At 31.7% G+C, this 21632-nt stretch overlaps 1 protein-coding gene and 1 non-coding gene across 3 annotated transcripts; both read right to left on the bottom strand.

Moving 5' to 3' along the window:
• Positions 1–8021: 8021 nt before the first annotated feature.
• On the bottom strand, positions 8022–16536 carry LOC110636581 (ABC transporter E family member 2). Of its 2 annotated transcripts, none has more exons than XM_021786351.2 (13): positions 16230–16536; positions 15680–15807; positions 14932–15017; positions 14739–14836; positions 14109–14226; positions 13929–14018; positions 11584–11888; positions 11304–11499; positions 11047–11232; positions 10656–10925; positions 8937–9182; positions 8473–8645; positions 8022–8396 (listed from the first exon to the last, which is right to left on the bottom strand). In XM_021786351.2, the coding sequence occupies exons 2-12, from the start codon at positions 15780–15782 to the stop codon at positions 8526–8528; spliced, it is 1818 nt and encodes a 605-aa protein (XP_021642043.1). In that variant the 5' UTR covers positions 15783–15807; positions 16230–16536; the 3' UTR covers positions 8022–8396; positions 8473–8525. The 2 variants fall into 2 exon arrangements, with proteins under 2 accessions (XP_021642043.1, XP_021642045.1); XM_021786353.2 differs by having other exon boundaries at positions 8022–8388; positions 16230–16520.
• A 4762-nt stretch (positions 16537–21298) lies between these two features.
• Positions 21299–21406, bottom strand: LOC131176391 (small nucleolar RNA R71). The gene has a single exon (XR_009146483.1). It is a non-coding gene; the product is annotated as a small nucleolar RNA R71 (small nucleolar RNA).
• Positions 21407–21632: the final 226 nt, after the last annotated feature.

Genomic DNA, 21632 nt, shown 5'->3' on the forward strand with positions numbered 1-21632 from the left:
TAATCGGTGAGTTTGATTCTAGGTTAAATGAATGTTTTTCCTTTTTAAAAATAAAAAAATTGAAATAAATTTTAACTATTAGACTCATCAAAATTAAAATTGAATTGGAATAAGTATTGAAGTAAAATCAGAACTCTATAATATTATTAGACATTGAGTTTCAGAGTTTGAAATTGATTTTTTGAATAAAATGATCATTTTATGTGCTATTGAGAATATCAATTTGAAAAATAACTGTTTTAATATTTTAGTATTCTTATAACTAAAACTTATCAAATTTAATTTTTAATTATTTTTTAATATTCTCTGATTAGTATATTTAAAAAAGTGATTTTCTCAACAGTAAATTCAATAACAATGCTAAACACATATAAAGCCATTTTCGATTTCCATAAACTTTAAAGTGGAACAGCCGGTTTAAGCCTAAAACCATATTGAAATCAGCCCTTGGCTAGGCCTATGTGCGGTAAATTTCAGATATGGTCATTGTATTTTAAGCTCTGATTGAGAATGAGAATTAGAGGATGTCTTGAATATTTATTTGGTCGAATTTACTATTTTACACCTGAATTTTATCCAAAAATATTTTATCGCACCTTAAATTTTTAAAACTTTTTATGACACACCTTAACTCTTGTAAACATCCCATAATAAAAGTAGAATTAAGATTTAAAGAATATATTAATTTTACCTTATAAGAGAGTTGGTGTATTATGAAATATTTACAAGAGTTGAGATATGTCATAAGACGTTTACAGGAATTGAGGTGTTAGATATTTTGAAAGTTTCAAATATCATAAAATTTTTTTTTTGATAAAATTCAGGAGTGAACTTACACATTTCGCCCTATTAATTTAATGAACAATAAAAGCCTTTTTACTTGTTATAATCGGTTGTAAGTTAGTTTGTTGACATGATGTGTACACGCTAGCATAAGCTTAAGAAAATGCGTTCCTTCTCCTTCATGTTTCTACTGACACATGGCCTAAAGTATAAGCATTAACAATTTCTTCACTTATTCCTTTTATTTGCTCTCCTCCATGCACATTGGTCTATCCTTTAAGGATTTCTCTCAACCCTTTTTTCATCTGAGTGATCTTGTAGGTCATATATAGATAGAGGAAATCACTCAATACGTTGAAAAATATTAGTGTATGAAGGTTGAAGGGATTTTTTTTTAAAGGAAAGATTTTTCTTCTTTGGTAAAAAGATTTTCTCTACTTTACTCAACTCAATGGTGAAATTCGAAATCGAAGAATGGACCACTATTGAATGTTGAGAATAAAAAAAGGGGAGAAGAGAAGAACAGATCATTACCGCTGTTGATACTGCTTAAAGAGAGATAATAGACCACTACCATAGTCCAGGTAAGCCACTAATACGGTGTAAAATAACCCATGTCTAGGATGTCGATACATGTCATCACCCACAGTTTAAAGGGAGCATTTGATAACCTTATTCAAGAGCTCACTAGACCGCTCGGATTTATTAATCGCAATCAACAAAAATAATGAGTTCTTATCCAAAAGATACAATTTGAGTAGGGACAATCCAACTCAAAGACCAAGATTTCTTCTTAGGAGTATTTTATTCCAGTTAAGTTTGGGATTTGTCTAGGAACCCGAACCGAACCAGAATTTTGAAATTTCAGTACGGTTCCAGTTCGGTCATTGTTTTGATTTCAGTTTGGTACAGTTCTCGATTCTTCTATTCCGGTTCGATTCGGTACGATTCTAGTTCGGTTCTCGGTTCTTAAAATAATTTTATGTAATTATTTTCTTAAAAAGTTATACTTGAAATAGCATTTCAGTTTTGAATTTAGTTATTAACACATAATAAATCACATAATATATCTTTTAGCTATACCTAAATTATATAATCTTTAATTATAAAATACATATATAACTTAGGATTAAATATATTAAATAATATAATAGTATATCATATAATATACATTTTAACTATTTATTAATCATATAATATTTGACTATAAGATACAAATATAATTAAGAATTTATATATATATATTTATATTTATTAATATAAGATAATAATATATTTATAATTAAGAATGATAAGGTAATTTAATGTATTTATAACTAAAATTATTAAGAAAATATAGAAAAATGAAATATAATATTAAGTTATATTTAGTTTATAATTATATATACATACATAAACATATATAATTATACTGAAAGTATATAATACATTTTAAAAAAAATATAGAAAAACATATATATAAATTCAGTTTTCGGTTCGGTACTATTTCGATACGGTTCTGATTCGGTTCTTAGTGAAGAACTAGAATTAAACCAAAATATCAAAATAAATTCAGTTCAATACGATTCATGTCGATTCGGTACGATTCTTTGGTTCCGTTCGGTTCCCCTAAGAACCATGCACAACCCTATTTCTTATCTGGATGATCTTGTTCAACTAAAGCATTTGGTTAAAGAATGAATATGATTCTTGGTTGAGTATTAAACTTTAAGAAGACATGAAGCTTGTGGGAGACCTCAATAAGAGTCACTCTATAAAGGTAACATGCACAAATAGGATATAACATGTACACTAGTCAAATACTCACCTAGTTTATCATCGTAAAGGCTCTCAGTTAAACTAAGAAATACCTACAAACAGTTTATGACACCCACTTTTGCCATCCCTACTTAAGCTCCATGAACTCCATCAAAAAATGCATAGAGTGGGAAGAAAGCATATCTATCTCCATTGACTTCTCACTCGAAAGCATAGTTAAATACAAAAGGCCATGCACTGAAAAAGATATATCCATGAGGGCAGTTAGAAGCCTTGTCCTAGACACTTAGCTTTCTCAAAGAATGCACTTATGATGTCCATGAGAAAGCTAGTTGCTGACGGTCAACCATGACTACAAAGCACCTTCCAACAAAGGCATAGAAGACTTGATAGTCTCTCGATGAAAGCACAAAATACCTAACATACAGAGATGTTAATCCAAGCACTCGTCTATACATGTGTCTATTGTGAAGATGATATTTAGGCACCTTTCAAATCACTCCGGTAGATGAATAAAAAACCTCTTCGCTAATAAACAATACACGATGTAGAAGAAGCATACTTACCAGTCTCGGACAGACCTAATGGGGAAATCTTGACCCAATTGAGATTCAATAGCCAACCTAGATCCACCAACCAACAAAAACCCCAAGAAAAGGGCAATCAATTAAGAGTCACCAGCCAATAAAGCCCTTTAAGAGGGGAATGCCAAAGATCTCTACATCTCTAAGAATAAAAATTTTCAACTGTGAAGACATGATGATGCCTTCATGTCCAAAGGGACTTAATAAATTCCCCCAAAGGGACTTTCACGAACCAAGATGTTATCTCTAATCATTCTCCAAGAGATTCTCAAGTCAAAGAAGATTCGGCCTTAAATGGGCCCCCAACACCAGCAATCCAAGCACCACAATGAAAAAGAGCTTATGGTTACTAGCTCTCACCTCAAACTAGGCCAATTCCTCGAATCAATGAAGAGTCAAGTGAGATTCAGATTGCTGATATGGTTAACAGTTTCAACCTCAAATCAGGTTGATTCCTTGAATTGACAATAAGAGTTCAGGTTAGACTAGAACCCTTAACGATGGATGATTGCCATATACATATGAATCTGTCAAACATACGTTCTTTGAATGCCAAGGGCAGTAGAAATTTGCTTCCTTTCTCTTCTAAGCTTGCAATCTTCCTTCTTAGCTGGTAATAATTGTTGAGATTGCAGGGAACAAATTTATGGCATGTTATAATCTGAGAATAATTAGCAGGATTTCATTCCAATGGTGGTCTTCCTTTTATGGCATATCTGGAAATCTCGAAATGCCTTTGTGTTTAGGAATCAATCACTCTCTCACCAGCAGGTTATAGTGTTAGCTTTAAATCATCTAGATAATTTTTCTGCTGCATCTAAAGTTACTTCTATGGAACCTGAGCCAATTCTCAAAGAACCTCAATTCTAAAGGCTGCCATCAGAGGGTATCCTTAAGATTAACTTTGATGCTACTTTCTTCTCTCAAAACAACAAGGGAGCGATAACAGCGATTTGTAAAGACCACCTAAGCAATATCATATATGTTGGGCTTGTAAACTTTTCAATGTTGTTCTGAACCCTCTGGTAGCAAAAACTTCAATGTTGTTCTGAACCCTCTGGTAGCAAAAACTAGGGGAATTTACCGTATAAGGGTGAGTTAAAAATAAAAATTACTAACATGCGGTATGAAAAATTTATGAGATCAGGGTGAGAAAAGTCAAGAGCCCTAAAAACGCTAGTATCAGTAGCGTTTTAATGTCTAAAACGCTATTAATAATAGCGTTTTGTGCGGATGACATTCAAATTAAAAAAAAAATAAAAAGAAAAAGCTGGACGCTACTATAAGTAGCGTCCAGCTTTTATTTTAATTTTTTTAATATTTTAAATAAAATATAAATATTATTTTAATAAATAATATTATAATAATTAATAATATATATTATAATATTTTTATTATAAAAAATTATTTTTTAATTTAAAATTAAATTAAATTTTAATTAAATAAAAAATTAAAAATATAAAATATTATTATAATAAACAAAATTAAAAAATTTAAATGAAAACCTGGACGCTTCCAGCTTCTTATTTAATTTTTAATTATTTTATTTTTATATTTTAAATAAAAATAAAAATATTATTTTAATAAATAATAATATAATAATTAAAATTATATATTATAATTTTTTATTATAAAAAATTATTTTTCAATTTAAAATTAAATTAAAAAAATATAAAAAATTTGTAATGTAATTTAATTTTAATTTTTAATTGAAAAATAATTTTAAATTTTTATTTAATTAAAAATATTATTTTAATAAATAAAATCATAATATTTAATATTATACATTATAATATTTTTATTATTATAAAATATTATTTTTTAATTTAAAATTAAATTAAAATTTAATAAAATAAAAAATAAAAAAAATAATAAAAAAAGTTTAAGAAAAATTGAACGCTACTAAGTAGCGTTCAATTTTTTTTAATTTTTAATTATTTTATTTTATATTTTAAATAAAATATAAATATTATTTTAATAAATAAAATTATAATATTTAATAATACATATTATAATATTTTTATTATAAATATTATTTTTTAATTTAAAATTAAATTAAAATTTAATAACATAAAAAATAAAAATAAATAAATAAAAAGTTTAAGAAAAAGTAACGTCTAATTTTTTTTTAATTTTTAATTATTTTATTTTATATTTTAAATAAAATATAAATATTATTTTAATAAATAAAATTATAATATTTAATAATATATATTATAATATTTTTATTATAAATATTATTTTTTAATTTAAAATTAAATTAAAATTTAATAACATAAAAAATATAAAAAAATAAAAAAAAAGTTTAAGAAAAATTAGACGCGTTCAATTTTTCTTTTAATTTTTAATTATTTTATTTTATATTTTAAATAAAATATAAATATTATTTTAATAAATAAAATTATAATATTTAATAATATATATTATAATATTAATTATTATAATATTATTTATTAAAATTATATTTATATTTTATTTAAAATATTAAAAAAATTAAAACAAAATCTGGACGCTACTTATAGTAGCGTCCAGCTTTTTCTTTTTATTTTTTTTTTAATTTGGATGCCATCTGCACAAAACGCTATTATTAATAGCGTTTTGGACATTAAAACGCTACTGATACTAACGTTTTTAGGGCTCTTGACTTTTCTTACCCTGATCTCGTAAATTTTTCATACCGCACCCATTGTTAGTAATTTTTATTTCTAACTCACCCTTGTACGGTAAATTCCCCCAAAAACTATGGCATATAGGGAAGCTGTTAATTGGTTTCACAATAAAGATTTTCATCGCATCTAGATTGAGAGAGATTCTACCTCAGTTATCCAATCTTTGAATGGGATTCCTCCCCACTGGAAATCTCTAGTTTGTTTGTTGACATGCTATGGTTTGCTGGGTTTTTCACAAAAATTCAATTATGTTTCATCAAGAGATGTTTGTAATAAAGCTGCTCATAGTGTGGCTAACAAAGCAATTCCTTAAGATTATCATCGGAATGCTACTTTCTCCTCTCAAAACAACAAGGGAGCGACAACAACAATTTGTGAAGACCACCTAAGCAATATCATATAAGTTGGACTAGTAAACGTTTCAACATTGTTCTGAACCCTCTGGTGGTAGAAACTGTGGCATGCAGGGAAGCTATTAATTGGGTTTACAATAGGGGTTTTGGTGGCGTTTGGATTGAGGGAGATTCTCTCAGTTATCCAATCTTTGAATGGGATTCCTTCCCACTGGAAATCTCTAATTTGATTGCTGACACACTGTGGTTTGCTGGGTTTTTCACAAAAATTCAATTATGTTTCATCAAGAGATGTTGTAATAGAGATGGCTCATGGCGTGGCTGACAAAGCAATGCATGATACATCTTTCACTTATAATCCACAAATTTAAGCATGTTTGGTTCAGCTACAGAGCCTTATTTTAAGAATACCTGCTTGAACCGAAATGAACTGACCAGATTTAAATCGATTGGTCGGGTTCCTCACTGAAAAAGAATTAAAGCAAGCCGCAAGCGCTGGGATTTGAACTTTGGTTGGAAGGGGAGATTATATATATATATATATATATATATATATATATTAACACTTGGAACGATGGTAAAAATAAAAAAAAATTATCTATTCCGTTTACTTTTAACTTAAATAATTATTGATTCTAATAATTTATATCATTAGTGTGTTAAAATAATTTTTTATTTTAAATTTTCTTTATTTATTGTTCTTTAAAATTTTTATCGATATGAATAAGTTTATTTTAAATATTTCTTATTATAAAATATTGTCATTTTTAATTTTAGTTAAGGATTTTCAATTCTTTTAAAAATTGTTTACAGATTAAAATTTAAGTAAATTTATTTTAATTATTATTTATAAAATATATCAAACTACTAATTATAATAATATATTATTTTTATTAATATTTTAATAAAATTATTAATTTTAAAATATATTTAATATTATAACAGTTCAATCTTAAACTTTAACATTATGCATTCACCGATTTATTTATCAAATGCAAGTTAACTTTGTATTCAATGAAATCATTCAATAATAAAAAAAAAAAGTGTATATATATTCAAAATCAAGTTAAAAACTATATAAAATTATTTATTATTATTATTATTATTATTATTATTATTATTATTATTATTATTATTATTATTATCTTTTGTACTAATAAAAAGTATATAAAATAATTTAATATATTAACATTTATTTTTCATTAGTATGACAATTATTTACTATAAAATTTTGTTTTTAAATATTTCTTTATTATAAATAATTAAATATTACTATTTCAATGTTTAATTAAAAATATAAATTATTTTTAAAAAGCATTTACTTATTAAAATTTAACTAGATTTATTTTAATAATTATTTATAAAATATATAAAAATATTATTATTATTATTATTATTATTATTATTATTATTATTATTAATTTTATAATATTTATTCAATAGAATATCAATTTAGTCCCAGTTAAACTTTAATGTTTTAAAGCAATTTACTGCATCTGAGAAATGGTAAAAATATAAATGTTATAAATTTAAAGGTTTAAAGATGTAACAAGTTTCTAATTTCAAAAAAGAAAAGATGCAATAGATTTCTCTAAAAATTTGAGTACGATATACATCAAATCGAACAAGTTGAATGGTGCAAAACGACGATTCCCCTATGCGTCGAAGTCCTACTATATTGGAATTTATTACGAGCATATCTTCCATTCGATGCCGTGCTTTGATAGAATCCAACTGATTTTCACAGTTATTGTTGTGAAAATCAGTGTGGACAGGGGCTGGCAACTTATGGGCTTAAAAGGGAGGATTTTATTGCATACCTCGCTAGTCTTCTCGCATCCAATTAGAATAGTTTTCACGACGGGCACCGCAGATTTGAAAGAAAAATTTTCAGAGGAATATCTATTATACTGTAATCAACGTAACATTAACTTAAAAAATAACTCAAGTTTAGCATCTCTTTCGTTCTTCCTCTATTTTTTTGCCCCCCGAAAATCCAGTCAAACGCAAACCGCTCAAGGAAAATATTATGATTCACTCGCTTAAAGGTCTCCGATAACAGGTGAACCAAAAAAACACTATAAGAGACAACACAACCGAGTAACATCATATACAGCCTGCAGCTCAATTAGAGAAAAATAAACTTTATTTCTTTGCCAGCCAGGAGACATCCAGTCATTTGCCAACAATTAGAATAACTTGGCCAAGTTTCAACATTACTCGGAATGATGTGCTCAAATTCTGCATATCTAAAAACAGCAGATAAAATGAAAACCTTTGACAATGTCTAAGGTAAGCAAAAACACAAGTTCATCAGAAGAGTACCTGAAATAGAGTTTGGCCAGCATGAAAACTATGTGAACCTGTCAATAATTACATCAATCATCCAGGTAATAATATGACCCTGCAGACTTCTGCTCTCTGTCCTTGGTTGAGTCCAGTTTGTTGATTCTCGGTCGATAATTAGTTGGGTCACGCCTAAATGTGATATCCAGATGCTGCATCCAGTGCACCAAAGTGAAATTCAGTAGAAAGTGGGCATAAATTAAACGTGTAAAATTTAAATTGAATAATGTATGACAAAAGGTTACATGTGCAAAAGCTGTTGAGATGAGCTTATGGTTCACCATAAGCAAAAGTAGTACACAATTAAGAAGCAGCAGAGAGTCACCAAGCAAAGTGAAATTTTCAAAAGCATATCTCAGAAATGATTCTAATGAAAATATAATGATTCAGTTGGCATCATTCTTAAACTCTCTCTCTTTAAAACACAAACAAAAAGTACTTACAGATAAGAAGAGATTCATTCCAGTCAACAATGACTGAGGAGAATTTGCTGTGCAATCCAAAGACGGCTTCCCCTCATATACAATAACTCTATCAGCAAGGTAAGTTGCCATTATAAAATCATGCTCTACCACAAATGCAGTTTTCTTTGCATGAAGAATAAACCTCTTTATGACTTTTGAAGCAACAATACGCTGCTCAGAATCTAGATAAGCACTTGGTTCATCTATTAGATAAATGTCTGCAGGCTGCATCAAGAAAAGCAAACTAAGCATCAGACTCCATTAAATAGAACAAGCCTCAAATATTTAGATATTAATATTAAAATAAGTGATAAGTGAGTGAGAAATTCATTGGCTTGGCTCTAGTAATAATGACAGAAAATGCTGGTAACCTGCACGTCATTGATTTCTATGAACCCACAAAAAGAACTGCTTGTGCTAGGAACTGGCACCGCTCACACAGATCCAGTGAATGAAAACAAATGTTACCCATGACTAGTTTCAATTCACATGCCAATCTGCTTTAGTTACCATTTTATAATCAAATCTTAGATATTCACCACATAAACCAAGAATCACAAGTACAATCAATTATGAACTACTGACATCAAGGAAAGGAGTAAAAGAAGAACCCCTAAAAGACTTTCAGGGACTGTTTGCAGCTTAGGGTCTTTACGCATGTTCAAAGAAGCACTCCTATAGACCTGCAGTCTTCTCCCTGTACACTCAAATGAGGACAATGTTTTCTGTCTTAGGACTTGAGTGTTAGAACTGGCCACAGGCCCGTTCAAACCATGAACAGGACCAGGACCTGCTCGGTTCAATGATTCCAGTTCATGAACCGCCCAGAACCGAGTTAACTGACCCCCTCTTCATTGAACCCAAACCATCAATTTGAACCAGTAGTTCCAAACCAAAAACAGCCCGATTCAAAATTTGTTTTCTTTTCCTTTTTTTTTTTTAATTTATATTGGGTTTATATTTTGGTCCCTTTTAATTATTTTACATTAGAAACTAAATATATGATATCTAAAATTTATTACCATTTGGTAATACCAGGGGCTGATCTGGATCTGAAAAAAACTCAGCAAACAGTCATATTTATAATTTATGCAATTGTAACTAAATATAATCAAAACTAAGGACAAAAGACACCAAATAAAAAAAATAAAAATAAAAATAAAAATAAAACATATAAGTCTCTGCAGAAAATTTCTCCATGTCATAACATTCACACACGTAAAATATTCCATGTCTAGCACAATGTCACAAACTACACAAGCCTTTTGAGCAAAGTGTCTATGCTTCATACCACAAAAAGGTGGCATAGGAAAGCAATCCAAATGGGAACGGGGGAAAACTGATAAAAATGCTCCCACGAATTCCTTTGACTATTTGCAGAGAGGATGTGAAAAAAATTTTATCAAGCAGAAAATATAAGTGAAAATATCTTGTATCACCCTACCTAAAAGTCTATAGTAAAGCATTCTGAGCAACCTATATAACTGAACTCATCAGCCTCACATGAAACCTCCAACCAACCTTCAAGTAATTCTCAATACTTCTTGCAAAGCCTGTTCCATCTATTAGTCCACTAATACACAAGACGAATAGAATCAACAACAAACAGACGCATTTTCCAGAAACACCAATCCAGAGAATTGAATTTCATTTCACCAAAATGAATATTGAATTACCAAAATAAGTTGAAGCAATCACCTTTCCAAGGCAGAGACACAAAGCAACTCTTTGCAACTCCCCACCAGATAGATTTACGACTTCTTGATCCATTAGTTGTTCGATAAGAAGCGGTTTCATGACATCTGATACAAACTGAGGATGTGTATAAGAATCGCGAATTTTTTGATGTAGCAAGTGTCTAACAGTAGATTGGAACTTAGGACTGATCTTCTGGGGCTTGTAAGAAACATTAAACTCAGGTATCTCGACATCAGAACCTTCTACAGTATCAGGTTTCAATAAGCCAGCCTGCATATAGCCAATAAAATAAATTGTTCAAGAGATGCCAATTTTCATGGTTAAAAAAAAAATTAATATATATATATATATAGAGAGAGAGAGAAAGAGAGAGAGAGAGAGAGAGGAGTACCAGCATACGAATAAATGTTGTCTTCCCTGTTCCATTCTCACCCAACATAACAATTATCTGAGAATCTGTAAATTCACCCTCAATCACTCGAAGCTTAAAGTTACCCTGAGTTTTAGTCATGGTTGGATATTTGTACCGTGCATACGTTTCAATCTCCTCAGCACTCTCTTGCGGAGTCTCAGCAACCTAGAAAGGCAACTAAAATAGTGTCAAGGAGGGAGGGAAGGTGAGTGTGTGAGTATAGATGCAAAAATTACCTTGAAGGTTAAAGACTCATCCCTAAATCGAAGATTTTCTGTAGGAACAAATCCAGCCAAGAAAATATTAATTCCTTCCCTAACAGAGAAGGGAAGCGTTACAACTCCATATGCACCCGGTTTCCCATATAAGCAGCAAATGAAGTCTGATAAATAATCGAGGACGCTAAGGTCATGCTCCACCACAATTACATAGCTGAAACAAATTTGAAACTAATGCAATTAAGTTTGAAAGTATAAGAACAAAAAAATTTGAAGAACAAAAGAAAGAAGGTTAAACCTATTAGGCCTGAGCAAAGATCTGACAACTTGGGCAGCTTTAAGCCTCTGTTTGACATCAAGATAACTTGAAGGTTCATCAAACATGTATATCTCTGCATTCTGTATCGCAACAACAGCAATAGCAAATCGCTGCAGCTCTCCACCTGATAAATCCCCCACATTGCGATCTATAACCTGGTTCAGCTCAAGATCTTGACAAAGTTCTGCTTTCATATCTCTTTCATCCTTTTGGTCAAGCACCTGCCCTACATTGCCTTGTACTGCTTTGGGAATGTGATCAACATACTGAGGCTTTATAATGGCCTGTTGAATATGAACTTGTCTTTAGCAAGGGAAAATATAGAATAAAAAAACATTGTTCACAGGATTACATTTGCCAACATTTTTCCTTTTCATCGTACTTTGGTAACCAGAAAATAACATTATAAAAGGGATTATAAGGAGTGCGGACTTTACTATAGCAAGCCAAAACTAAAAGGTCTTCTTATTAGAACTCAGAAACTTTCTAAGAGAGAGAGAGAGAGAGAGAGAGAGTGATTAGGATCTCACGGAAAAAGCTGAACATGAAAACAAAAATTACATACAAAAGGAAATAATATTTCAATCATATCCAAAACAGATGCATCACAGAAATTCAGGATCTGAAAATCCACAAACAAAAGGAGGTAAAAATCCAACATGACTTGTAAGAGTACTTTCACTTAATGCTATCAAATGAGTTCAAACCAAACATATATGCTTTGTATGGGGAAGTAGGAGAGGAAAGAAAATGGGAGAAGAGTAAATGAGGGGATAAAAATTGGAGAAGAATAGAATAACTTTCTCTCTTCTCGGTTGGATCGGGGAATAGGGCTGGGCATTATTCCGCTTAAATTAAAAACAAATAAAAAATAAAAGATGAACTGAACCAACACCTACATGGTTCTTTGATTATGTTCAACTCTTCAGTTTGGTTCAACTTGGTTTGCCTTCTATAAAATTTCAATTTATTTGGTTTCTTGAGATTTCAAATTCAACCAAGAGAAGGCTCGCCTCTATGGAGGAGAAAAAATGAGGGAGGAGAAAATAAAAACATTTTTGTTAGTGCCAAATCACAAAAATATCCCTTGAATAAAAGATAAGATTAAAAGCGAAGATAATTTAGTAATTTTGTGTATTTTCTCTTCAATTTCACCAATTTTGGGGTGAAAGGTTCCCTATGGGAGAATTTTCTTGCTACAACTTTCTCTTCCCCTTTTTCCTCTCTTTCAAACAAGTTCTTATTTTCTCCTCCCCCTCTTCCTCTCCCCAATTCCAACCCTTGCCAAACAAACATAGTGTTAAGGATTGTCTCATTCAAGATTCTCCAGCAAGAACTGGAACTAAAAACGGACTACAGCAAGAAAAAGACCACAAAGCAGGGTAATACATGGACCACAGCGGCACAGCCCCAAACACATTATAACAATTGGAAGGCATGCAATTGAAACAATATAAAATGATTTATGCCCAGCAAGAAATGACTGCATTGCACAGCAAATAAGCAATTGTAAGTAGAAAGGGAATAAAAAAGTGACAATTCATCATTGATGGAATAATTTTGTCATATATGTATCACAAATAGTGCAAGTAAATCAAATTGTAAAATCAGCATTTGTCATATCACTAAATAGCCAACATCTCCACACTCAAGTCTGCATGGTACCAGTTTTGTCAAGAGGCGCACGGGCAAGGCGAAATCCAGGCACCTCACCTAGGAAGCCTCCAAGCAAGGCGCTGCCTAGGTGCCCAGACGAGACAGCACCAAGCACCCCAAGCGGGAAATTATTAAAAAGAAGAAGAAGAAGAAGAAGAAGAAGTTGACATATTGAATGAAATTGAACAATGCATCTAGAATTTTAAATTATATTACGTGCTTTATGATTTTTGCTTTAAAATTTTGTACTATTAGAAAAATGCTTTTGCTCTTGAAGCTTGAAACATATAAATATATTATGAAATATGAATATGAAATTTCACAATTTATTAATTGTGTAATATGTTAGACTTTTTTACATTGTATATTTAATTATTTATTATTTTAGAATAAATTAGCACCTCATTTTGCTTGGGCGAGCGCCTCAGGCAATGGAGGACCTGCTCACCTTAAAAGCGCCTAGCACTTTTGACAACACTGCATAGTACAATACAGTTACCTAATTATAGTCGAAGTCATAACTATTGAAAAAATTGGAGCCACATAACCAGGAAAGTTGAATGAATAAGTAAAGATGCAAGAACTGACAGTACAGAGAATGCTTTCATATGATAGCACAATATCAAATAGTAATATAAGTTTAAGACCATGTCTAACTGGAAAAGTACCTTCAAATGATCTTCCAGGATACGGGTAAAATAATTCTGCAATTCAGATCCTCGAAAGTAGGTCAAGATTTCCTGCCAATCTGGAGGATTCTGCAAATAAAGAAGAAAACTCCAAAAATGTTACAAAAACACATGTACGCATCATGTAGCAATAACAGCAATTATACATAAAGTTAGTACATTGAAACGACCCAAATTTGGTTTCAGTTTGCCAGCCAAAACTTTTAGGGCAGTGGACTTCCCAATGCCATTTGTTCCAACCAAGCCGAGAACTTGCCCAGGCCTAGGGACTGGTAACCTGCAATTGTAATTTTCTGCTATGTAAGAGGGCATAAAACACAAGTATACCTTTTTCTTTTGGGCAGGTAGAAGTATCATTTAATGGCCAAGGCAGTGTCAGTAGAACAACACAGTTATTTGCACGAGAATCGCAAAAATGGCTATTAAAGACACTATCCACCACACCAAGTCCTAGCTCCTACTTAATCCAAGGTAATTGTGTAAGAGGGGGTTTTTCTTCCCTACTATTTCATCCCTCCAAAATAACAGGCAAATAATAAGGAATCAACAGAAAAATTCTCATTTTTAAATGTGAGAATATAATTTAACCGATTTTTCATCAACAGAAGCTACTATCATCCAGGAAACATAAGTAATATTTCCTGACTGCTTTCCACATAAACCTATGTTTGCCTCTCTAACTCTAATTGGTTATGGTGACCCAGTTAAAAAAAAAAAAAAAAAAAAAAGAAAAGAAAGAAAGCCCCCTGTAGACCCCTCTACTATGAACCCATGAGATCATTAACTGACCTGTGCAATTTAAATGTGTTGGGCCCATAACGGTGGGTTGTGTCTTTATCCAAATCCTTTGGCAGGTTGATGATCTGAATTGCTTCAAATGGGCATTTCTGCATCAACAGTGCCATTAAGAGTCAATTTTGCACAAATCCATAACCAAACTGAAAAACAAAAAAGAAAGGATTTCCTACTTAAATTTACCAACCTTAACACATATACCACATCCAATGCACAACTCCTCAGAGATGAAAGCTATCTTAGAAGCGGGAGTAACCTCAATACACAATTTCCCTGAGGATAATTGTAAGAAATGGTAAGAAGACACATAGTAGGAATAATAATCTGTAGCAAAGACCATTACCAAAGACAATAAAACCAAGAGAAGGTTTACAGTGAGCTCTACTCTTTGAGCTCCAACATATACCAAAGGGGAGGAATGGATAACGTAAGACCACCCCTAACCCACATCATCCAATTCCTACAGTCTTCACATACCAAAAGAACTTTATCTGATGTAAACTTATAATGAATACAGCAGCCCAAACCTTGTTAGCTAAAGTTTAGTTGAGCCCAAGGCTCATTGTCAAAATAAAGATTAGGATCTCTATACTAGTGAGGAGAAACTAATGAAACAAACAAACAAGATACCTATATAAGGATAAAATCAAACACAGAGCACTCCAAAAGGATGTAGTGAAAATTTATGTTCAATTCTGTTCTGAAAACCTAACCAACAATTGGCATTGCCAATCATCAATCAAAGAAGGGCCAAAAGCATTAATTATAGTATTATGTTGAGCAGCATTATTGTGAAAATATCTTGGATACTTTTTCTGTTGAAATATTAAATAAAAAGAAATCAAGGAACAAAAATAAGTAGACCATTGGCATTGATATTTAAATTCAAAATGCAAGAATAAAATCATAAACAAAAACAACCAAAAAATAGTTACCAGTTTTGACAACAGGGCAACTCTTTTTGCACTCTTGACGGCACTTCTTGGGTTTGCATCTATCAGAGCTCACAATTGCAATACGCGTCAACCTGTCTGCCATCTCTCCCTCTCCTTTCTTTCTTTACCTGTCCAATAAATTCAGGCACACAAAACAATTTAAAATTAAAATCAAAATTAACATGTTGAAAAGAATGATCTAACCTTTCTTTCACTATTGTTAATAATAGGCTGCAAATAAGCGCAACTAATCGGAATTCAGCTCAATAAAATCTAGCTCCTTTATAAGTAGATGAGCTAACTTCAAGTACTAAGGAAAGAAAAATTGGACCAAGGATGACACATCGCCGAGTAACAAAAAGCTAATCGGAAAATCTAATGAAGAAACGTAATTTTAACAGAGATTCAAAAATAAAAAACAAATAGCATCATAATCTAGAGTTTCAATTTTCTTCACTTTTGATGCCAGCATCCATAAAAATAATATTAAAAAAAAACTGAAAAAAAAATAGCCAATGAATAAATATCAAGTTTTAATTGGAGAGCTCACCTCTACCACACTGAACTGCGACGGCGATATGGACAAAGCAGTTAGGCAGCGGTTAGACAGCTAGTTAGGGATCGTTGCCTCCTCCTTCGGTTCAATTGCAACGACCACCCTGATTGATTCGAAGTGATGAACTAAAGCGACGAATAAGCTAATGGAAAACGGAAAAGTTGAACCACAATGGTGGTGATGGCTTCAGTGCGGTGCGGCTGAAGTAACTGAAGGACTTAGGGTTTGAGGCAGGAATCGCGAAATAGATTAGACTGCATTGATTGAAGGAAGGGGCTCAACTTCAATTCAGATAAAACGACGTAGTACAAGATCAAAGATGCTCACAAGTATTTACACCAAACAATTAATTTTATTTATTTATTATTTTTAGATTTAAAATTAATTTAATTAATTTAATTAATTTAATTAATTTTATTTTATTAATTTAGTTTTTTGAAGGTCCACGGGAGGTGGTTAAGAAAGCAATTCAATGAGTAATAAGGTAGTAGGGTAACTGCCAATACTAGCAAAATATGAAAGTGGTAACCAAATTCTTACAAAGGTATCTACAGGAGAACTATAAATATTAGAGCAAACATAAATGTTTATAGCTCCAATAACTCAATTCAATTATACGAGTCAGATTCTAGTAATATTTTATCCTTACTTTATGTGTTTTTAATTTTCTAACTAACGTATTTAATTTCCAATTAGTTTTTTTATTCAATTACCTATGAGATTGATGAAGCTGTGTACAGTAGAGTTAGCTCTCATGATCGTTTAATTTCAAAAGTCAGAGCGCAAATTAAGTGATATACTTTGTATCTGGCACGCCTACAAACCATAAGCTGTGAGACAGCTGAGATTGTTTTTCAAAGGAAACAATTTTTGGCATGCCCAGTGGGACCAAAGTCTCATTTCAACAATCCACAACACTATTTTTGTAGCCAATACCATGCTTTAGAAAACCAGAAGTGCGCTTGACAAGGAAACCTCCAAGTCTCAGGACGCAGAGGGAGTTTTATAGCAGTTGACCCAAATCTTCATGTTTCCCTCATGGTGGAATGATTTGAAAGACCAATTACTCATGGAGAAGAAGTGCAAAATTCAAATGTTTTAGAAGCTATACATGTCACGACCTAACCTATAGGCTGGATCGGCACTAGGACCTGGACAAGCATAAAGCCCCCGAGGCCTGTAGTAAGCCTTGCCGTTCCCAGACCCATGACCAAGCCCACAATTTAGGCCCAACATGTATATAAAATAATTTAAATTAAACTAATATAATTTTATTTTGGGCTAACTTAACCCAATAATTATCAGAAACTAAAATTAGGGGAGCACAGTTCAACCTTATTACATCATTTATAAACTATTTAAAAATTACAAAAAATTTTCATTTATTAATACAAAAACTTAAATTCATACAATCCCTTACAAGATTAATGCTATTGCTAGTACATGCGGAGTTCTAAATTACAAATTTAGAGAATAATAATACAATTAAGTAATTACTGATAACCTGCGAGAAAAAAAGTAGGTTATTTTGAAAAAAGTCTCCTCCTGTAGCCTGAAAAAATAAGGTAAACAGGAGTGAGTGTTCGACTCAGAGAGTAAAATACTGATTTTAAGTACAATTTCTATAGCTATCTAAAGTTAATACATCATAAAGAGTAGAATGCAACATCTTTATAGTTTTCATACAAATCACATCATAAATAATAAAAAAAAAAGTAATTTGGAGTACTCATACACTCATATAGTGTTCAAACAATATATATATATATATATATATATAGGAGCTAATTCCCTATATAGCTCTCTTAAATTCAACGTCTGCCAGTGAATACATCTCAAGCCAGACTTTCTCTTAATAGACCCAATGTAGGAGTCAGCGAGATCATCTCGAGCCGTGCCTACCCCGACTTATCCATAAAGGATTGGGTCCCAGTGAGTCAAGCTCCAACTGCGTCTACCTGTCCAGTCCATAATCAATATCACACACTATACGCACGCCAACACATGCACACTGCTCCAAATTACCATAAAACAATATCTATAACATTTCATCAAATAAAGATGCAATATAAAATATGCCTAGTATTTAACTATATAAATATATATTTATAAGAGATGTATGGGCATGCCTGAACATATAATAATATTGAAATTATAAGTAAAATCAATATTTTACTCACAGACTTAAATCGAGGTCACTGTGGTGGCTGGGCGGAGGAAAAAGGTTGTCGCAGCTCACCTAACAATTACATTACAACTATTTAATAAAATTGACTCAATACAAGCTTAAAAAGAACCAAAGACACCATAAGTCATGTCGAAAATCCGGCAGAATTTTCCCTATATCTAGGACTTGCCCAACCTATAAAAAGGTTCAAAAGACACTTATAATATTCTAAATCTCAAAATCACATCTCAACAATATCATATGGCCCCTCCTGGGCCCGCCAATCCAATCCAAACTAACGCAATCGGACAATCATTTATAAGGTTTAAAACATATATTTTCCAAAAAAAAAAAATTTTAACTAATTTTAAAAATTCTATAAACTTGTCACGCAGTCCTTAACAATATTATAAAGCTATTGTAAAATAAATTATAATTTTCTAATTTCCTACGAATATTTTATAAATCTGTCCTCAACCCTGTATTAAGCAAAAAAATGAATAACTTGGAGTTCGAGTTTACCTATGTCAAATCTGACACCTGGAGTCCAGAACGTTGATGCATACATTTTGCATAATCATTTAGGTTTAATTTCATAGCCATTTTATTTGATTATTAGTCACTTTTAGCTAATTTCATTAGTTATTTAGTTAGTTTTTCATAATTGTCAATTTTGGATTAATTTATAATTTTTACTTTGTTTTGTAGGAAAAATGGTGTTTTTGAAGGACTGAAAAGAAATTTTGCCATTGAGGAGTGACTTCTACAGCCAAAGATGTCAAAAACAAGTTTTCAAGTGGAAATATGCATTGACAAAATTGCGCATAACTTGCCGCATAAGCTATGCAGATCCGCATGAGAAGAAGAAACACTGTTCCAACACCTACCGAATTGTGCATAAGGAGAGTGCATAGCTTATGCAGATTCACGCCTCCCTTATGCAATCTCACGGAAATGTGCATAACCTATGCGCCAAGTCATGCAGTTTTGCATAAGTGAACCAGAATAATTAAATCGCATAAGGGACTGCATAACTTATGCAGTCCACTTATACAGTCCCACAAAGATTTCATTAATGAGCTGGCAGAAGATTCCCTCAGAAAATCCCTCCTAAAACACACCATTTTAGGGCTCCATGCCAGAAAATGCTATAAATAGCCCTATTTCCCATTTTAGAAAGGGAGGAAGCAAGTAGAGGAAGAAAAGGAATAGGGGAGGCAGCAGCTGAAGAGTCACAATCATCTCCCACTCCATTTCCAACCAGATTTGGAGATTTCTTTCTTTTCTTACATTTTTCCTACATTTCTAGTGTTTAGTTTCTTGTTTCTTAGCTTAGATTAAAGCTTTATTTCCTTATAAACTCAGAATTTCTTGTAAACATTATGGATAGTGAGTAGTTTTACTTTGATTCTGGAGTAAGGGATGTAATATTTAGTTATTTTTGTGGATTTGAACTGGGTTAGTCCCAATTTAATGAATTTATGAGGTTTAATCCATTTCTTGTGTGCTTATTCACATGCTTAATGAAGGGCCCCATTAAGTTATGTTCTTAATCCTTGGTTGAAGCACCGAAAGGAGAAAACCAAGTGATAGTTAATCAAGAAATTTGACTTAATTAACTTAGATCTAGAAATAGACTAAGGGTTAAGAGGGTTTTAATAGATTGATTAAAGAACCTAATGGGTCTTGGTTAATTTTAACTCCACGAAAGTAGGATTAAGTTAATTAAGGCACTCTTTGTCTCACTCGAAAGAGTTTTCAAAGGATTTTAGAATTAATCTCCTTTAAACCTATAAATTTCATGGATTGGGCTAGCTAGGGAAAATCCCAAAATGACTTAAATATGAACCATTAACTCCAGAATCCTCTTTCATCAATTATTGCTTGGAATTTTACTTTTGAGTGTTTAGTTTAATCTCATTTTATTAATTTTCATTATTATCAATTTCTTTATTTTGCGAATTATTAAATTAGTCATTGTTTGAATTTAGTTTTGCATTTTCATACCTTATGCTTCAATTTCCTAAATTTCTTTTATTAATTTGATTAAAATACAATTTTAACATATTTTATTTTACATCAAAAATTCAATCATTAACACAACTCGTGGGAACAATATCTTTTTCTATACTACTTGAACGAATTGCACTTGCGGTTGGGACACATCAAGTTTTTGGCGCCGTTGCCGGGGAGTTGTTTGTTTAAGATTGAATTCTTGATTATTTTAGTTGTTTATAGTTTTATCTTTGTTATCTTTTCATTTTGTGTTTGTTTTTTTTTTTTAGGTACTCTTAATCTTTTATGAGAAGAGCTAGAAGCACAAGTGATACATCCATATTATTTAATACTGAAATTGAGAAGTTTTGTAGAGCCAACAAGAAAGAAACTAGAAGAAGAAAAGAAGCATTGAGAGCAGCAAATCAACAAGAAATGGTCAAGAAAGAGTTGGAATTGGTGGTGGTAATGCTGGAAATAATCGAAACAATGAAAATGCAGCTCATGGTGAAGAAGTTGTAAATGCTAATGTTCCTAAGGGAAGTATGATGGATCATGCATTTCCTCATTTTGATGACTTAAGAGAGAGTATAGCAAGACCAAGAATTGATGTAAATAGTTATAAGATGGATTTTGGAGTACTACAAATGATTCAGAATTCTCAATTTGGAGGTCATCCTTCAGAAAATCCTCATACTCATCTTAAGAAGTTTGTTATGATCTGTGACATGCAAAAGCAACCAGGAGTGTATGATGATGCAACAAGGCTAAAATTGTTTCCATTCTCTTTGAAAGATAGAGCATTGGATTGGCTTGATTCTTTACCTCACAACTCAATTACAAATTGGGAGCAGCTCACTGATGCATTTCTTGCCCAATACTTTCCACCTGGAAAAACTCAAGAGTTGAGGAATCAAATGATTGCTTTTAGACCAAGAGAAGATGAGACTCTTTATGAGTCATGGATGAGATGGAAGGAGTTGGAGAGACAATGTCCACATCATGCCATTCCTAAATGGATGATAAACCAGAATTTTTACACAAATGTCACTCCTGCTATCAGAGGAATCATTGATGCTCAAACTGGAGGGGAATTCATCATTAAGCATGAAGATGAAGCTTATGAGTTGTTAGAGAAAATAGCAAAGAATATTCATCTTTGGAGTAGTCTAAGAGGACCAGCTCCAACTCAAAAGAGGCAAGCTGCTGGAATGTATGAGCTTCATCCATTCAAC

The sequence above is a fragment of the Hevea brasiliensis genome, unplaced genomic scaffold (assembly GCF_030052815.1).
Source record: "Hevea brasiliensis isolate MT/VB/25A 57/8 unplaced genomic scaffold, ASM3005281v1 Scaf1, whole genome shotgun sequence".
NCBI lineage: Eukaryota > Viridiplantae > Streptophyta > Magnoliopsida > Malpighiales > Euphorbiaceae > Hevea > Hevea brasiliensis.

Excerpts from the sequence above, each read along its gene's own strand:
- LOC110636581 (XM_021786351.2), bottom strand. The coding sequence starts at position 15,782 with ATGGCAGACAGGTTGACGCGTATTGCAATTGTGAGCTCTGATAGATGC. Across the intron at positions 11,500-11,583 it reads TCTTTGCTCAGGCCTAATAG|CTATGTAATTGTGGTGGAGC; the intron begins GTTTAACCTTCT and ends AATTTGTTTCAG. Across the intron at positions 9,183-10,655 it reads TGTGTCTCTGCCTTGGAAAG|CCTGCAGACATTTATCTAAT; the intron begins GTGATTGCTTCA and ends TTCTTGATGCAG.